The 17,312-nt window shown below is 42.8% G+C and overlaps 1 protein-coding gene across 3 annotated transcripts in view; it reads left to right on the top strand.

Moving 5' to 3' along the window:
- The window catches only part of LOC147102211 (double C2-like domain-containing protein beta), a 397,434-nt gene that overhangs the window by 198,412 nt on the left and 181,710 nt on the right, over positions 1–17,312 (top strand). For all 3 annotated transcript variants that reach the window (XM_085964513.1, XM_085964515.1, XM_085964514.1), the window contains one exon: positions 7,899–8,056. In XM_085964513.1, the coding sequence (XP_085820639.1) occupies positions 7,899–8,056 (158 nt within the window). The remainder of the gene's footprint in view (positions 1–7,898; positions 8,057–17,312) is intronic.

Below are 17,312 nucleotides of genomic sequence, written 5' to 3'. Positions count from 1 at the left end.
AGCAGGAGGTGGTTCTCATGGACAAGGTAAGCTCGGAGAGAGCATGAGGGGAGATAGGAGAGAAACTAGAGAAAAATGAGAGTTCAGGGCGAGGGTAGCAGGGAGATCTTTGGGGAAGTTTGGCTTGGTGGGCTATTGGAAGGGGAGGGAAGTGGCAGAGGAAGCTGAATGGATGGTCTCAATCTTGGTATCAAACAAGTCCGATGAGCTCCTTTCACTTGTTGGGAGGTGCAGGTGGAGGAAGCTGGGGAGAGGGGTTTAAGAAGATGGTTTGTATTGGAGAACATAGGAACAGGAGTAGGCAATTTAGCCCCTTGAGTCTGTTCCGCCATTCAATGAGATCATGACTGATTTGCAACCTAACTCCATACCCACCCTTGGCCCATATCTCTGAATACCTTTGGTTAACAAAAATCTATCAATCTCCGATTTAAAAGTAACAATTTGATCTAGCATCAATTACGGTTTGCGAATGAATGAGAGTTCCAAACTTCTACCACCCTGTGGTGTAGTAGAAGTGTTTCCAAATTTCACTCCTGAAATGTCTGGCTCTAATTTTTAGACTATGCCCCCCCTAGTCCTAGAATCCCCAACCAGCGGAAATAGTTTCTCTCTATCTTGTTCCCCGTAATATCTTGAAAACTTCAATCAAATCACCCCTTAACCTTCTAAATTCTAGGGAATACAACCCTAATTTGTGTAATCGCTCCTTGTAATTTAACCCTTGGAGTCTGGGTATCATTCTGGTAAACCTACGCTGCACTCCCTCCAAGGCCAATATATCTTTCCTAAGGTGTGGTGCCCAGAACTGCTCACAGTACTCCAGGTGTGGTCTAACCAGGGCTTTGTACAGCTGCAGCATAACTTCTACCCCCTTGTATTCTAGTCCTCTAGATATAAAGGCCAGCATTCCATTAGCCTTTTAAATTATTTTCTGTCTCTGTTCATGACAGATTAATGATCTTTGTACCTGGACCCCCCAAGTCTCTTTGGACCTCCACTGTATTTAGCTTTTCACCATTTAGAAAGTACAAGTACCCTGCTCTGTCCTATAGAGGTCCAAGAGAAGAGAAGCCGAAGGTTATTTTTGCATTCCAGGATGACCCTGGAATAGTGAAGAGTTTTGGCAGAGGAGAGTAGAACACAAGAGTGCTTTATGTTCATTAATAAATAGACATTCTTATTATGAAACACAGCTAGCTTTTGCTAGACACTTTATTGAGCACATGTGGACTAGGTACAGTATCTGTAGAGGCATCCCATCTTGACTGCTGCCTTGTGGGTAGCCTAGTGCCTCATGGGTAATGTAGTCTTAATATACAATACAGCTGGGATTAGTGTAGTCTTATATACATACAGCTATATACAGCTCTACAGCGCCACCTAGTGTCCACTATAGAATGACATGTTATTGATCATTACATCCCCCTTTCTTTGAGGTTTAACAAACAAAATCAATATCAATCAACTTTCAAGAAAACAATAAAGATAATATCAGTAACACTTTTGTTAGTGCTCTATTAAACATAAACATTTTCAAAACAGTCAACACATTTTCAAAGCTTTACATTGTACTCAAAGATTAAGTCTATCAGGCTCTTTTACTTCATGTGTGGGATCTTCTCAACATGGGTAAGTCTGATGTGTCTTCATGAGATTGTTCTGGCAAGTGAATGACAAGATGCAGTTGCAGCATTGTCATCAATCTGGTCTTGAATAGTCTGTTGTGTTTTTAGGAGGGAACGGCGGTTCCTCCTGAGAATCTGTCCTTCCTCAGTTCTAACAGTGTATGACCTTGGTCCTACTTCCTCAAGAACTGTAGCTTTCCTGTTCCATGTATCTGGATCCTCAATCCTGACAACATCATCCCTTGTCAATGGTTTTAGATGACTTGTCATAGTATGATTTCTGTTTCAGCTTTAACAGTTGAAGTCTCTGTCTCAGTTCCTCACTTTGCTGTTCTTTTGCACAGCAGGGTAGCGTGGTGCGCAAACTTGCGACCCATTTAGTAGTTCAGCAGGTGAAGAACCACAGTCTAAAGGTGAGGCTCGGTAGCTCAGCAGGGCGAGATAAGGATCAGACTTGCTTTCTGTCGCTTTCTTCAGTAAGCTGCTTGAGAACTTGAACACCTTTCTCTGCCTTACCATTTGACTGAGCATACAAAGGACTGGATGTGATGTGCTGAAAGTCATAATGTGCTGCAAACTGTTGCCACTCCTTACAGTTGAAGCACGGACCATTGTCGCTAACGGCAATCCTGGGAATTCCATGTCTGGCGAAGATGGATTTCACATGCATTATGACACTGCTTGCTGTGGTGCTTGAGAGCAGCGCCATCTCAGGATAGTTCGAATAGTAGTCGATCACTATTAGATAGTCTTTACCATTTAAATGAAAAAGGTCCATACCAACCTTTTGCCATGGTGCTGTTGGTATGTCAGCTACTATCATTGGTTCCTTTGCTTGTTTGTTTTGGTGTTTCTGACATGTCTCACATTTGCCTATCATGTTCTCAATGTCCTTATTTATGCCAGGGCCAATAAACAGTGTCTCTTGCCCTCCTTTTGCATTTTTCAATTCCGAGGTGTCCCTCATGAATCCTTTTGAGCATGTCTTGACGTAGAGCCTGTGGAATGACTATTCTGTTCTGTTTTAGTAATAGTCCACTTGCGACACTCAATTCTGACCTTATGTGAAAATATTTTTGGACAGGAACCTTTTGGCCAACCATGATGAATGTTCTCTATTACTGTTTGTAATACTGTATCTTTTACTGTTTCTTCTGCTATTTGCTTTGATTTTGTGTCTGACACGGGCAGCGCGCAGCAGTGACCATACTCATCATGAACATCCACGTCTTCTTCAGTAGAGCTCACATGACTCATTGTGGGTGCTCGGGATAGTGCATCTGCTAACACTATCGTATTTGCCTGGTGTGTAGATCAGTTCAAAGTCATATCTTTGCAGCTTCATCATGAGTCGTTGAATCCTTGGAGACATCTCATTCAGGTTCTTTTTTATGATGGCAACCAGAGGGCTGTGGTCTGTCTCAACTGTGAAGGTGGGAAGTCCATATATGTAGCCATGAAACTTTTCTAGTCCAACTACCAAGCCTAGACATTCCTTTTCAATCTGGACGTATCGACACTCAGAGTCAGTCATAGACCTGGAGGCATAGGCAAGGTTCCAATCTTCACCCTCTGCTTGTAGCAAGACCGCAGCCTAGGCCATCTTTTGATGCATCCGTTGACACTTTGATTCTCTTTGTTGGGTCAAAGAAGGTGAGTACAGGTGTGGTTGTCAGCACTGTTTTGAGGTTTATCCACTCTTGTTCATTCATGTCTTTCTGTCCATGCGAACTCATTTGTTTTATGTAGCAGGTCTCGCAGACAGGCTGTCTTGGCTGACAAGTTAGGAATGAACTTTGCAATGAAGTTTATCATCCCCATGATGCGTAGCACTCCTTTTTTGTCAGTGGGTCGGGGCATGTTGAGTATGGCGTTTACTTTTTCCATATCTGGCTCTATTCCTTTACCAGATAGATTATCTCCTAGGAAAGTGACTTCCTGGACGCCAAACTGACACTTGGCTTTGTTGAGCTTCAGTCCATTCCGGCGTATGCTCTGTAGCACTTTAGTCAGTCTCTCATTGTGTTCTTTCAGTGTGGAGCCCCAGATGATGATGTCATCAACATAGACCCGAACTCCTTCCAGACCTTCAATTATGTGTTCCATCGCTCTGATGAAAGATTTCAGATGCAGATATTATCCCGAAAGGCATTCTGAGGAAACAATACCTGCCAAATGGTGTGTTGAAGGTACAGTATTTGGTGCTCTCTTCATCCAGTTTTAGTTGCCAAAATCCTTGTGCGGCATCGAGCTTTGTAGAAGTATCTGGCACCTGACATTTCACTGGTGATTTCTTCTCGCTTGGGAATCTGGTAGTGTTCACGTTTTTATGTTTGCAATTAAGTCCTTTGGATCCATGCATATTCTTAGATCATTGTTCTTTTTCTTTACACATACCATGGAGTTAACCCAGTCTGTTGGCTCTTCGACTTTCCTGATGACTCCTAGTGTGGTCATTCTGTCCAGTTCTTTCTTGAGCCGGTCACGCAGGGGTGCTGGAACTCTCGTGGAGCATGTACCACTGGCTGAGCATCCTCCTTTAGCTGGATCTTGTAAGTGAATGGTAGAACTCCAAATCCTTTGAACACATCCTGGAAATTACTCACTACAGAATCCACCGAGTCATCTAGTCTGCTTATGGCACAGTTTATATACGGTAGACTCTCTTGACCAGTTCTAAGTCCTCACAAGCTTTGTCACCCTAGTAGTGAATCAAGTCTTCAGCCACAACAAGAAAACATGAGATGATGCACTTTGTCTTTGACTGTCACTTTAAGTAATGTCACTCATACTGATTAAGTTTGCTTTTGCCCCAGTGTCTAGTTTCAAGGTAACTAATGCTCTATTTACCTGCAGTGGGATCATCCATTTGTCCTCTTTTACTGCATTAACTTTATGTTCAGCATTGTCCATTTCTGAGGGCTGCACATTTTCTGTATCCTTTTTGATATTGTCACATGACACCATTCCTACAAAAAATCTCTCACTTAAATCAGTGTCCTCAATCACATTAACTCGTTGCCCTTTCTTTGTTTTTACTTTTGAAAAGCATTGTTTGGCAAAGTGATTCTTTCCATTACACTTTGTGCACATTTTTCCAAACGCTGGGCATTGCCTTAACTGGTGTTCGTAACCATAGCGTTTACAATTAAAAATGTCATCCTCCGATTGCTTTTTATTTCTGTTCTGCCCACGTTTCTTCCCCTTGTAGGACACAGCACCGACAGCAGCATTATCACTCATTACAATCGCATCATTATTGATTTCACTGAAAGTCTTCGCGTGCTTTCGAGCTAGCTCGCTGGCTTGGCATATTTTCACAGCATTTTCCAAATTTAGTTCGGTTTCTCTCAACAGACGTTCCCTGACTTTTTTATCATGAATACCAAACACAATCTGGTCACGAATCATGGATGCTTTGAGCTCAGAGAAATTACATGTCTGTGCTTTCAGTTTCAGATCAGTTATAAAGCTATCAAAAGTCTCATTTTGCTGCTGTGTCTGAGAACGGAAGATGTATCTTTCATAGGTCTCATTCTTTTTGGGAGAGCAATGTGCATCAAATTTTTTTAGCACATCTTCTAATTTTTCTCTGTTCTCCTCTGGATTAAATACAAATGTATTAAATACCTCTATCGCCTGTGGGCCTGCAACCGTAAGCAGCAACGCTATCTTCCTTGCGTCTGGCTTCGTACCGAATCCGATGGCTGCAATGTAGAGTTCGAATTGTTGTTTAAAAGTCTGCCAATTGTAGTCGATATTTCCTGTAAGTTTCAAACGCTCTGGTGGCTTCAAATTCTCCATGTCGCTTTTCACAATTTTCAGCAGATCTTCACCAATCCTGGTACCATCTTATGTTCATTAATAAATAGACATTCTTATTATGAACACAGCTAGCTTTTGCTAGACACTTTATTGAGCACATGTGGACTAGGTACAGTATCTGTAGAGGCATCCATCTTGACTGCTGCCTTGTGGGTAGCCTAGTGCCTCATGGGTAATGTAGTCTTAATATACATACAGCTGGGTAGTGTAGTCTTATATACATACAGCTCTATGGCTCCACCTAGTGTCCACTATAGAATGACATGTTATTGATCATTACACAGTCAATTCTGGATAAATGGTTAAACCAGTTGTCCCCCATAAATGTTCAAGACTGCATCCCTTGAACTTAAGGGAGCGGAGATGAGGGCCGTAGCAGGGGGAGCAACCAGGGTGAGAGAGAGTAATGTGTTTAATGAGGACATGGTCATCAAAGGTGGAGGTGAGGGTGTGACTGAGCAGATTGGTAGTAGAAATGTCAGGATGAATGGAAGGCTAAAGGCTAGACAGTTGGGAATTTGAAAGTACCGTTGTAAGTGACTTGGTAAAGAGTTTTTTCTAGGGGCGGACCCAGAAGGAAGTGAGGTTGGGAGGGGGATGTGAGTGGAGAGGGAAACGAGGAAGTGATCAGAGACGCCCTTATCTGTGACTGACATGATGGGAGTAGCAAGGCCACGTGAGATGGTGAGGTTGAGCGGGTGGCCGTGAATATGGGTAGGGAAGTTTATATGGAGGGAGAGATTAAGAGAAGATATAGGAGGCCAGTGAACTCAGAGGAGCGAGGGCATGGTGAATTGAGGTGGAGTTTGAAATCACTGAGGATGAGAAGCCGCTCTGTGTGGAGGCTGAGGGAGGAAAACAGTGAAGTTATCTTGGTGAGAAACTTGGTATGGTGCATGGATGGGCGGTAGAGAACAAGGATTTTAAAGGAAGGGCGAAAGACAAAACAGTCAATTAATACACATCAGTTTTACTTAATACATAGATATCCTTGTATTTGTATTGAGTCTCCTTTCAAAATCCTTTATTTCATAGGCTCATCAGAATTATTACTTACATATGGGGGTAATTTTAACTCTGTGGTCATGTAAAACGGGTGATAGCGTTGAGCAGCCTGTTGTAATGGAAATAAAAATCAAGAGAGATGTGAAATGGGCTGCCTAATCTCTAACATCCGTTTTACTCTATCACAAAGTCAAAATTACCCCCATTGAATGCTCAGTAAACAAATCCTTACTTGATGAGTTCAATTTAACAAATGAAGCAAGACCATGACGAAGTCTACTTGCATACCTGTATATCACAGGTTTCAGTATTCCAGTATTGAACAGTGCATCCGCGCTACAAGTTTAACATTGGTTTGAAGCGATTTCAGCTTTGTGCCAGCTTGTGCAGAGTAAATCGGCTATGAAGATGTGAACAGGCTCCCGAGTGACGTGGGATGAGAGTCCTCTTCACTCTAGTGACTGGCCTGACCTTAATCTAGATTCGGGCTGTATAAACATCAGTGCTAAACGACAATGCTTTTTTTTAACCAATGCTACAGTTGTAGTGTAAACGCACCCTAAAATAACTGAAAACTAGTTAGATTGCTACTTTTCTGTGGGCCCTCTTGCATTGAGAATTAGTTTTTCATCCTTGCATTTTCCATCAATTTAAATTATTAGAATTATGGGGCATTTAAATCATTTGAATGTAAAGAATTACAGGAAACTTTCGATTAACCGGCCCCTAAATAACTGGAAACGTCGGTTAACCGGCAAAATTCAGGAGTCGGTTTCAGCTAACTTTTATAACTTTTATTACTTGCACAGCAACAAATTGAGGAAGGCAAGGGTTTGGCTGCAGCTGTTGCTAAGCTACAGAGACGCTTGCAACTTGTGGACGTTCTTCTGAAGCAACAAGGTTTGTTGCTTCATACGGAGCTCTAAGGTCCGTATCTTTCACTATAGCGTTCGGTTATCCGGAATTGTTGCTGAACCGGCACCACGTCGGTTCCGTCCGTGCCGGATACCAGAAAGTTTCCTGTAGTTTGAGTTTTTGCTGGTCTTGTCTGCACACATTTCCAAGAATAAGTCTGCGATCACTTGGGAGGAGAAACTGATCTGCCTGCATCTCCTACTGTCCCCTATGATGGCTATTAACTTTCCACTGTCTGCATTAACAGGGTCAAAACTACAAACTGGGCACAAACCCAGGATATGAGGAGAGAGAAGAATTGGGCTCTAATTACTATTTCAGTATGTAAGGCAGTATCCCAGTCTGATACAAAGTAATTGTGTTGTGACAAGCTATTGTATAGAGACTGTATTGATTATTTGAACAAGAATTCAGTGTGTTGAGCATCTGTAACCTGTTCTTCTGCACGTGTAGGCACTTGGCATTTCTCTGCATGGCTAACACTGATGTTGGTTAAATGGTAAATGTAACACTACTTCCTTGCAGATAGATAAAACAGAGGACAAGTCACTGGAGGAGCGTGGTCGGATTCTTGTCTCTTTGAAGTACAGCTCACAGAAAACTGGTCTTGTTGTTGGCATTGCACGATGTGCACATTTAGCAGCTATGGATGCAAATGGCTACTCAGATCCTTACGTAAAAATGTAAGTAACAAACTGTACCTTAATGCACAAGAGGACTCCCACATTTGTAATCTCTGACCTAGGACAAGTTCAGTTTAAAAACCATAGCTCATATCAACAAAAAACAGATTGTATGTAATGAACGTCTGTACTGGCCACGGATTGTTGTGAAAGGACGGCACAGATGTGTTGAAAATACTCAGCAATTATTATATCACCTTAGAATCATTCTTGCTCCATTGGGAAGGATGTTACTGTGCAATTTCAGAACATGATTAAACCTGAAAAATGACTCGCCCACAGAATATTGCACAATCAACGATACATTACTGACATTTCTTCAGGTGTATGAAAAACCATTGTACTTGTGAAGTAACTTCAGTAATGCGCTGTGACACAATCACTGATGGACTATCTAGTTAGAAATCCAGTGGGAACCACAAGATAAAATCTCTTTTTCTTCCCTGACCTGATGGGCTGGAGGGGTGGGTGCTTTGTAATAAAATAAAGTTAACACGGTTTAAATTAGTTTACAAGTTTTTCAAAGTGGTCATTGTACTGTTCAGTGTTCAGTTCTGCAGTTTCTTTCTATTCTCACTGCAGTTGTCAGTCTGTCAATTGGACATCTACTTTAGTCAAGCCAGTGTAAATATTGTGCTCCAAATTTATTAAAGGAGTCCTAAACAACCTTACAATTACAAGTATGAAAGAGAATTTCCCTATATATTTCATTTTTGCACTACAGAACATTTTACAACCTCTCCTCCACATGTATATCCTTACAAAATTGTACAAAATGAGTTACAGCAGTCCCTTGTATTTGTAGTTAATTTTGCACTTGATTTAGTCGAGGTAAGCAGTTAGGTTTCAATATTATCTAATGTTGAGCTATAAGAAGGCGAGTTCCTTCTGTGCACATAAGAGGAGTATTAAAGTGTGAGAAATGGTTCTGAGCATCTTGGCATGGTATCATCAGAGTTCCCCACTCTCACAATTTACCGCTGTTCTTGATGTGATTTTCCAGACTGTAATATTGACCAAATTCCTTTCATTTCCTGCTTTGATTCACTCAGTTGGCATATTTAGTGCCCGGGGAAGCACTTAGTAAAGTTTACATTAGTCCTGCTCAGAATAACTAAAATAAAGTCTTGCATTTATATAGTTTCTTTCACAATCTCAGGACGTCCCAAAGCACTATACAGCCAATGAAGTACTTTTGAAGTGTTGTCACTGTTGTAATATAGGAAATGTGGCAGCCAATTTGCACGCAGCAAGCTCCCACAAACAGCAATGTGATAAATAACCAGATCTGTTTTAGTGATGTTGATTGAGGGATAAATGTTGGCCAGGACACCAGGGATAACTCCCCTGCTCTTCTTTGAATAGTGCCATGGGATCTTTTACATCCACCTGAGAAGACAAACAGGACCTCGGTTTAACATCTCCTCCATAAGACGGCACCTCTGACAGTGCAGCACTCCCTCAGTACTGCATTGGAGTATCAGCCTAGATTATGTGCTCAGGCCTCTGGAGTGGGACTTGAACACACAACCTTCTGACTCAGAGGCGAGATTGCTACCAACTGACTACTAGGAATTGGCTTACACATAAAGAATGAAACTTTGGTTTTCAACTTTATTCTCCTAAATCCCAGTGTCATTATTGATCAGATTCACTTGCATTACATGTGGTTGGTAATTAAACTTGTTACACCTACCAATTTCATCTCCCTGGGATCCAAAATGTATAGTGAACTCGCTGCAGCTATTAATCATTTCAATATCCTATCGATATAAAATTGTAAATCTAATGAGCAGTAATAAAGCATTTATGTGTTTACAGTAGACTTAAGTGGCACTCCATGTTGCTTTAGAGGTTTAGTGTACAGAGAGGCTTTGTAATAAATCTCTAAATTTGAAAGCCAACAGTTCCATTATAGATAATTCCAAGAACAGAAATGTTCGAAAGCGCCATGGAGTGCCAGTTAAAACTATTATTAATGTTTTATCAATCATTTGTTAAATTTAGTTGCACCTTTACCTCTTCCTCTGTTGACATTTCATCCTCTTCCTCATTCCCCTCTCTATAGCCCTAAAGGAAGCATTTCAATGTAAAGTAGAGGTATGCATCCAAATTGATTTAAAACACCCAGGCTCGCTTATGTATCATACATTTTTGTGTACAAGTTTTACCTTTTGTGTCTGGCTTATGCCTTCTAAATGTAGGGATGCAATTTACAAACTGGAGTAGTTTGTAGTGGGTTTAGTGAAAAGCCAACTTTAAAATAAGCTACTGGTTTGCATAACAGACTTTACATATACCTGATTCAGAAATAAAATTTATAATATTTAAAAGAACATGCATTGCTGAAAAGCATTTACAGACATTTCAGGCAACTGCGTGAGCATTGCTGTGGTGTCCAAAGAATTCTAAAACATATTGGTCCAGATTTTGCGGACAGCGTAAAGGAACGGTGCTCGCTGTTCACCTCACTGACAGCTGCTAACAAAGTTTTGACCAGCTTTAGAGCGCAGATGTCCTTTAATCCGGTGTCTATTCCAGCGCGGCACCCTCTACAGGGCATTTGTGGCATCTGTGAGCAGATCAAAAAACAGCAAGGGTCTTCAACCAATCAGATTGAAGAATTCTCACTGAGACACGCTGAGTTCAAACCAGGAAGTATAAAGCAGGAAAAATAAATTAGATTTAAATGATGTACAGAAAGTGAAATAAAGATTGGGAAATAAATATTTTTAAAATCTCCAACATGAATTTTCTTCTGAGAGAATGAGACTCCACTTGTTGAACAACCTCTGCGGCCCTGTTTTTTTTTTTAACAGTAATTGTCACTTACCACACCATTAGAAGCTCACTTACTCCTGAATGCATCAGCCCTAACTTTTTTAGCTGTCTTTAGTGGGGTACTAGTGGGCAAGTACAGTAAGATCACACGTTGCAGGCATTTCAATGTTGAGGTTATCGACGAGGACTGCAGTAGTGCACCCTGTGAAGGAGCAGAGTATCTCTTGACAACAACTTCCAATTTCCGCGTTTAACTGCGCATGTGCGGATGCCAGAGGTTGCTGCCCGATTTACCCCGTAGCAACAGTGAGCGCTGATAGCCTCACTTATTATTACCGCAAAATCAGGGCCAATATACTGAGCCCCTCGGTCTTTTGTCTAAGCCTCAGAATCTATTGTGACTTGTTCAGTATCTTAACTGAGTTCTCTCACTCAGTGTTTTCACAGAGTTCCCCTTCCCTCCATACATCAATCCCTCTGGCATTCCTTTCAAGTCTCCATTAAATGCATCTATTCCTAAATCCAGAAGCCTTCTCCTTGTCCATCAGCAACCTACTTTTGTAGATATCATTCCTTACATTTCCTTTAATATGTATCATCACCTAGCCTGACAGGGACCACACATTAGATTCATTTGTTAATAAAGATCTTGAATTTGACAGCCATGCCTGCAAGTGATATATTCCCATAGTATCAGTTTACTCTAGTTCAAATGTATTGACAATATTGTTGCAGCTCTGGCCATCAAGAAGACTGAATTCTCTCCAGTTTTGAAAATAGGATCATTCTCTCACACAAAAGGTGAAAGCATTTGACCTTTAGTTTTACAGCTCTAATGTAAATTTGATCTAATGTTGAAGTTTTGATTGTGCTGTGCCAACTCCACTGTCAGAGCTAATTAACAGCCACAGAGCAAACCCATTAACAGTGGCAGCTGAACCCACAAAAGGGAATTGCAATGATTCTATCAAGCAACATTATTCATTTAGAATAATATATTTTCTTCACAGCTTGAAGCCTGTGACATAAAACCGCCAAATAGTATTCTATTTATAACCAAACCCAGTTATATAACTGCTATAATAATGATATATAAACAGAAAATGCAAGGCTGTGTTGCTCTTGTAGAGCCTCAGTGGACACAAGCACGTATTGGCGACAGGACTACCACACTGATTCTGTGCCCTGCACCTACATCTAGTGCCGCATCAGTAGCTCAGTCTTACAAATTACTGCACTGTAGCGCATACTGAATACCTCTCAGTGAATTGCAACACAGTAATTCGAAAAGTGGATGCAGATGGCATTATAAACAGTGATATCTGACGCCATTACAATTTTGTTATAGTATATTCGAATACAGAAGTGAAATACTTTAAAGGAGTGTTGTTTGTAGTTGAGGACCCTACTATTCAATCATCTTTTACTTTGAAGCTTCAATGTCTGGTATTGTTATTTTTTTCTTTACCACAAGAGTTAGTCTCCCTCCAGGTTCTCTCCTGTTCTGGTTTCTACACATCAACCATGTGTAAGCAAGTGAATGGAGAGGCAGATAACTTGCCCCCATGCTTAGGCCAGTGGCACTTTGGGCAGGCCACTCAGAGGTATACTTAAATTAATTGAGAAGTATTGAACATTATTTATAATATACATGATGGTAGTGACTATTGAAAAGTAGAGGATCTTCCCTTCTACAATGAGTGTGTAAAGCCATTCATGCATCATGTGATGTTGGAACTCTGGGCATTGATGTAGGATCTCGATTTTTGGGAAGTTGTGTCCAATAGCAATTTTCAGAAACCACTGCTATGTGTAATACAAATACAAGAAAATGTGATTACACATAAAACCATGGTGTATTGAAAAATTTTAAGTATTCCTTGCTTATTTTTTGGACCAATGTGCCCAGGTGCGACGACAGTTGAAACTAAATAAAATGGAACAAATAATACTTCGGCATCAGATTGAAATTACTTGAAAACATCTTATTTATAAGAGTAGATTTTTTTAATAATAAAGAAGATCTTGTTTCTCTGGGTTGAATCCAGAACTGGTGCAATCAGGTGTTGGGAGAAAGGTTTGTATTTATGATTTTTCACACCCATGAGTTTCCAATCTTTACTAAATCCCTGTGAGGAAGTAGGGAAACACCAAGTGAAGGTCAGAACTTCCCAGAAAGAGTGAATATCAGAAGATTGGACCAAGCCACGCTCATATACCATTTAGTGCCCCTCATTTATAATACTTCAAATACTTTATATGGATGGAAAGAAGAGCAGAAAACATGTATAAATGGGGAAAATAGAGAGGCGCTTTAAAAGAGAGGCACAGCAAGGCATCGTGGTTTGGGAAGAAAGTCACAAAGAGAAGATTGGAAATGTAACAGATTTGATTTATTCAATTTGTTTAATGATTTGTGGAAGTGGTGTGTGTTCCTTTCGTGGACATTAGTTTAACCTTGCTGGAGGGAGAAATTTGACTGATGATTATATTAAATGCTGCAGTGCATCCTGATAAGTATCCTGATGACCTTCTGTGTACTAGCCATCTATAGTAATGGTAAGCAAAAGAAAAAACTTGCATTTATACAGCGCCTTATTACATCTTCAGAATGCCCCAAAGCACTTTACAACCAGTTAAATATTTGTGAAGTGCAGTCGCTGTTGTTATGTAAGCAACACAGCAGCCAACTTGCACTCATCAAGGCCCTACAAACAGCAGTTCAATGAATGACCAGATAATCTGTTTTTGGTTGAGGGATGCATGTTGGCCAGGACAATTGGGAGAACTGCCTTCTCTTCAAATACTACCAAGGGATCTTTTGCATCCAACTGAACAGACGAACAGGGCTTAGCTTCATCTTGAAGACAGCACCTCTGGCAGTGCAGCACCCTCCTCAGTGCTGCACTGGTGTCAGCCATATAATACAGCCCAAGGGCCACTGCCAGCCCACTTCCCTATCATATGTGACCTTTGGTAGGCACAATACTCCAGGTGCCTTTGGGCGCCTCTGTGGCATATCCAGCTTATTAAATCCGTGTGTTAATGGAGACACGGAATACAGGAGTTGGTTTAACAAGTCTTTACTGAATGGAGACAACCTGGAAACTGAAACTACAGGAGCCCGCCAGGGCCTTTTATACAGGGGTGGTCACTGCCGGCACTGCAGTCTGAGACCAGTTATTCCCTTAAAGGGACATACACAACACAGCTGTGGGATGTTGTCTCAATGCTGCTCCCTCTCATTTTATATGCAAGAGAATGCCACTTACAGAATTTTCCACCAGAATTAATGGTGGGCTTTAAATAAGGATGCCCAAATGTGGCAAGCCATATTCAAATGACATGTTAATAATAGGAAAACTTAATATGATATCTTTTCCAGTATTAACATCTCAGCAATACTGCACACTCAGAACACATGAATTCCTTGCATGCAGCATTGCTGTGACAGGCAGAAGGGGATTGAAAATTGAAATTCCCTTAAGGGAGAGAGTCATTGACTGGGGCAATCGATTGCACTGCCAAAGCCTGAGCTATTCAATTTTATATTAAAAATGAACTTTGTATTCAGCTGTCCAAGTGCTGTAGCAGAGTTAGCTCATAGTTAAACAGGTGGGCACATAGTGCAGTTCACTGCAGATATGGCCATATTTGCCAAAGCAGAAAATACCACTTAGTATGCATCAGGATAAGAATAAAATGCACTAATAACTATTATATGGCATTTTGATAACATTGACCGACCACTCCCTGCCCCACTGACTGACCCCTCCTGCCCCACTGACCAACCTCTCCCTGCCCCACTGACCGACCCCTCCTGCCCCACTGACCGGCCCCTCCTGCCCCACTGACCGACTCCTCCTGCCCCACTGACCGACTCCTCCTGCCCCACTGACCGACTCCTCCTGCCCCACTGACCGACTCCTCCTGCCCCACTGACCGACTCCTCCTGCCCCACTGACCGACTCCTGCCCCACTGACCGACTCCTCCTGCCCCACTGACCGACCCCTCCTGCCCCACTGACCGACCCCTCCCTGCCCCACTGACCGACCCCTCCCTGCCCCACTGACCGACCCCTCCCTGCCCCACTGACCGACCCCTCCCTGCCCCACTGACCGACCCCTCCCTGCCCCACTGACCGACCCCTCCCTGCCCCACTGACCGGCCCCTCCCTGCCCCACTGACCGACCCCTCCCTGCCCCACTGACCGACCCCTCCCTGCCCCACTGACCGACCCCTCCCTGCCCCACTGACCGACCCCTCCCTGCCCCACTGACCGACCCCTCCCTGCCCCACTGACCGACCCCTCCCTGCCCCACTGACCGGGCCCCACCTGCCCCACTGACCGGCCCCTCCTGCCCCACTGACCGACCCCTCCTGCCCCACTGACCGGCCCCTCCCTGCCCCACTGACCGGCCCCTCCCTGCCCCACTGACCGGCCCCTCCCTGCCCCACTGACCGGCCCCTCCCTGCCCCACTGACCGACCCCTCCTGCCCCACTGACCGACCCCTCCCTGCCCCACTGACCGACCCCTCCTGCCCCACTGACCGGCCCCTCCCTGCCCCACTGACCGGCCCCTCCCTGCCCCACTGACCGGCCCCTCCCTGCCCCACTGACCGACCCCTCCTGCCCCACTGACCGACCCCTCCCTGCCCCACTGACCGGCCCCTCCCTGCCCCACTGACCGACCCCTCCTGCCCCACTGACCGTCTCCTCCTGCCCCACTGATCGACTCCTCGTGCATACCAAAGCTGTACTTTATTGCTTTCCTCAAGCCAAACTTCAAGTCACTGTTCTAGATGAAAGTAAGCAAGTTTAAGTGTGAGACACTGCTATATTCTAAAAAGTGAGTCTCTTTTAACATGTTTTCTACCACTGCTCTGTATCCACTTTTTTGTGCTCAGCTTCTGACAAACCGGAGAGTTATTTGGTTTGAACTCAACAATATGTCAGTATCTTACCCCTGGCTCATTGTTGATTGGAGTTCATAGCCCTGATGCAGGAGGAGAATTATTTACTGCTTGAATAAATCAGCAGCTAAGTATCTAAGTAATAATAGTCCAATATATATTTTAATATAATAATTCCATGCCTATAATATAATGGCCCAGAAATTCGGGTCTCCACGGGTGAGTACGCACAGGGTACTCACCCGTAAGACTAGTGGAAGTGCCGGTTTCCTGCATGCACTGCACATGCGCGGGAAATCGACACTTCCGTTCCCCTGACGAAGAGGTTCAGAGGTCGAACGCATGTGCAGGAGAGGCAGCGCGTGCGCATCGAACTTCGGTATTTTTTTACAGGTTTTCCCGGGAGGGTAAGTCTCCAGAAGTAAGGCCTGCTTTTTACAAGTAAGTGGTGAATTAATTAAAATTAAAACATTTTTTCCACAGGTTTATTATTTTTAAATACTTTAAAGCAAGGTAAGTGTATTTTTAGTCCCGTTAGAAAATAAAATTATTTTTTTCAAAAATTTAAATTATTGTTTAAAATAGTTATTTCATGTAATTTATAGTTTATTTAAAAAATGTGATGTTTTAAAAAAAAATTATTTGAAGATTTAGTGCTGTTTTGGGACGGTAGTATTTATAAGTTTGACAGCACTTCCTGTCAATCTTATGAATGGAGCATTCCCTGCTCCGATTGGCTCCCCATGGCCCACGTGATCCCAGAGGACGCATCGAACTAACCGCCCCTGGGATACGCAAGCACTGCGCGCCGGCAGCTGGACCAGGCCCCGGATCGGAATTCCACGGGGCCCTACAGCACAACGGCCGGCGCGCTAGGTAAGTGCAGGTCGGGGGCTTACACCCGCGGGAAGCCCCCGACCCGAATTTCTGGGCCATTAAAATCTTATGTCTGCACGCAGTTCTGTTCAGCTTTTTCCGTTATAAATTGCTGTGTCCACATTTATAACTACTTGTGTAAACTCGCCATGCTGTAATTGCCCCCTCCCCCGTGTGCTGGTGCTGCAGTGCCACCACTGGTGGGAGGGTGTAATTACATGTTTACGTAGGCAGTTGCCATTATAGGAATTTCTAATGGATATAAAAATACAGACAGGTTATGAATTTAAAATGGGAACTGAACTATATCTGTGCGCCCTGGTCTAATTGTCTCCCATCTTGTAACCCTGAAAACCATACTTGGTCTTAACTCTCTGTGTGCAAAGCTGCATGAGATCAGCTAGTTGCACATTATCTTCACAGAAAATGAAGCTCCCTCAATTCCTACATGTTTCCAGAACCATCTTTTTACTTTCATTTTAGGACTTCCAGATTGTGTGTGTAATCGAATGATGAAATGTGGGAAATGGACATCACTCTATTTGAAAGAGAAAGATAACACTTGTCTGTCTGTATTTCAGTTGTTCTGAATTTATGGATTTTCTTTTTATCTCTATTTACTGGTTAGCGAGACAACTCAGTCAGAAAAATGCACACAAATACGAAGCTTTTAAAGTCTAACCT

This window comes from Somniosus microcephalus, chromosome 22, assembly GCF_052327205.1.
Source record: "Somniosus microcephalus isolate GS21.2 chromosome 22, FLI_Smic_1.0, whole genome shotgun sequence".
NCBI lineage: Eukaryota > Metazoa > Chordata > Chondrichthyes > Squaliformes > Somniosidae > Somniosus > Somniosus microcephalus.
Note: the sequence above shows the minus strand (reverse complement) of the source record. Positions and strands in the feature narration are given on the sequence as shown.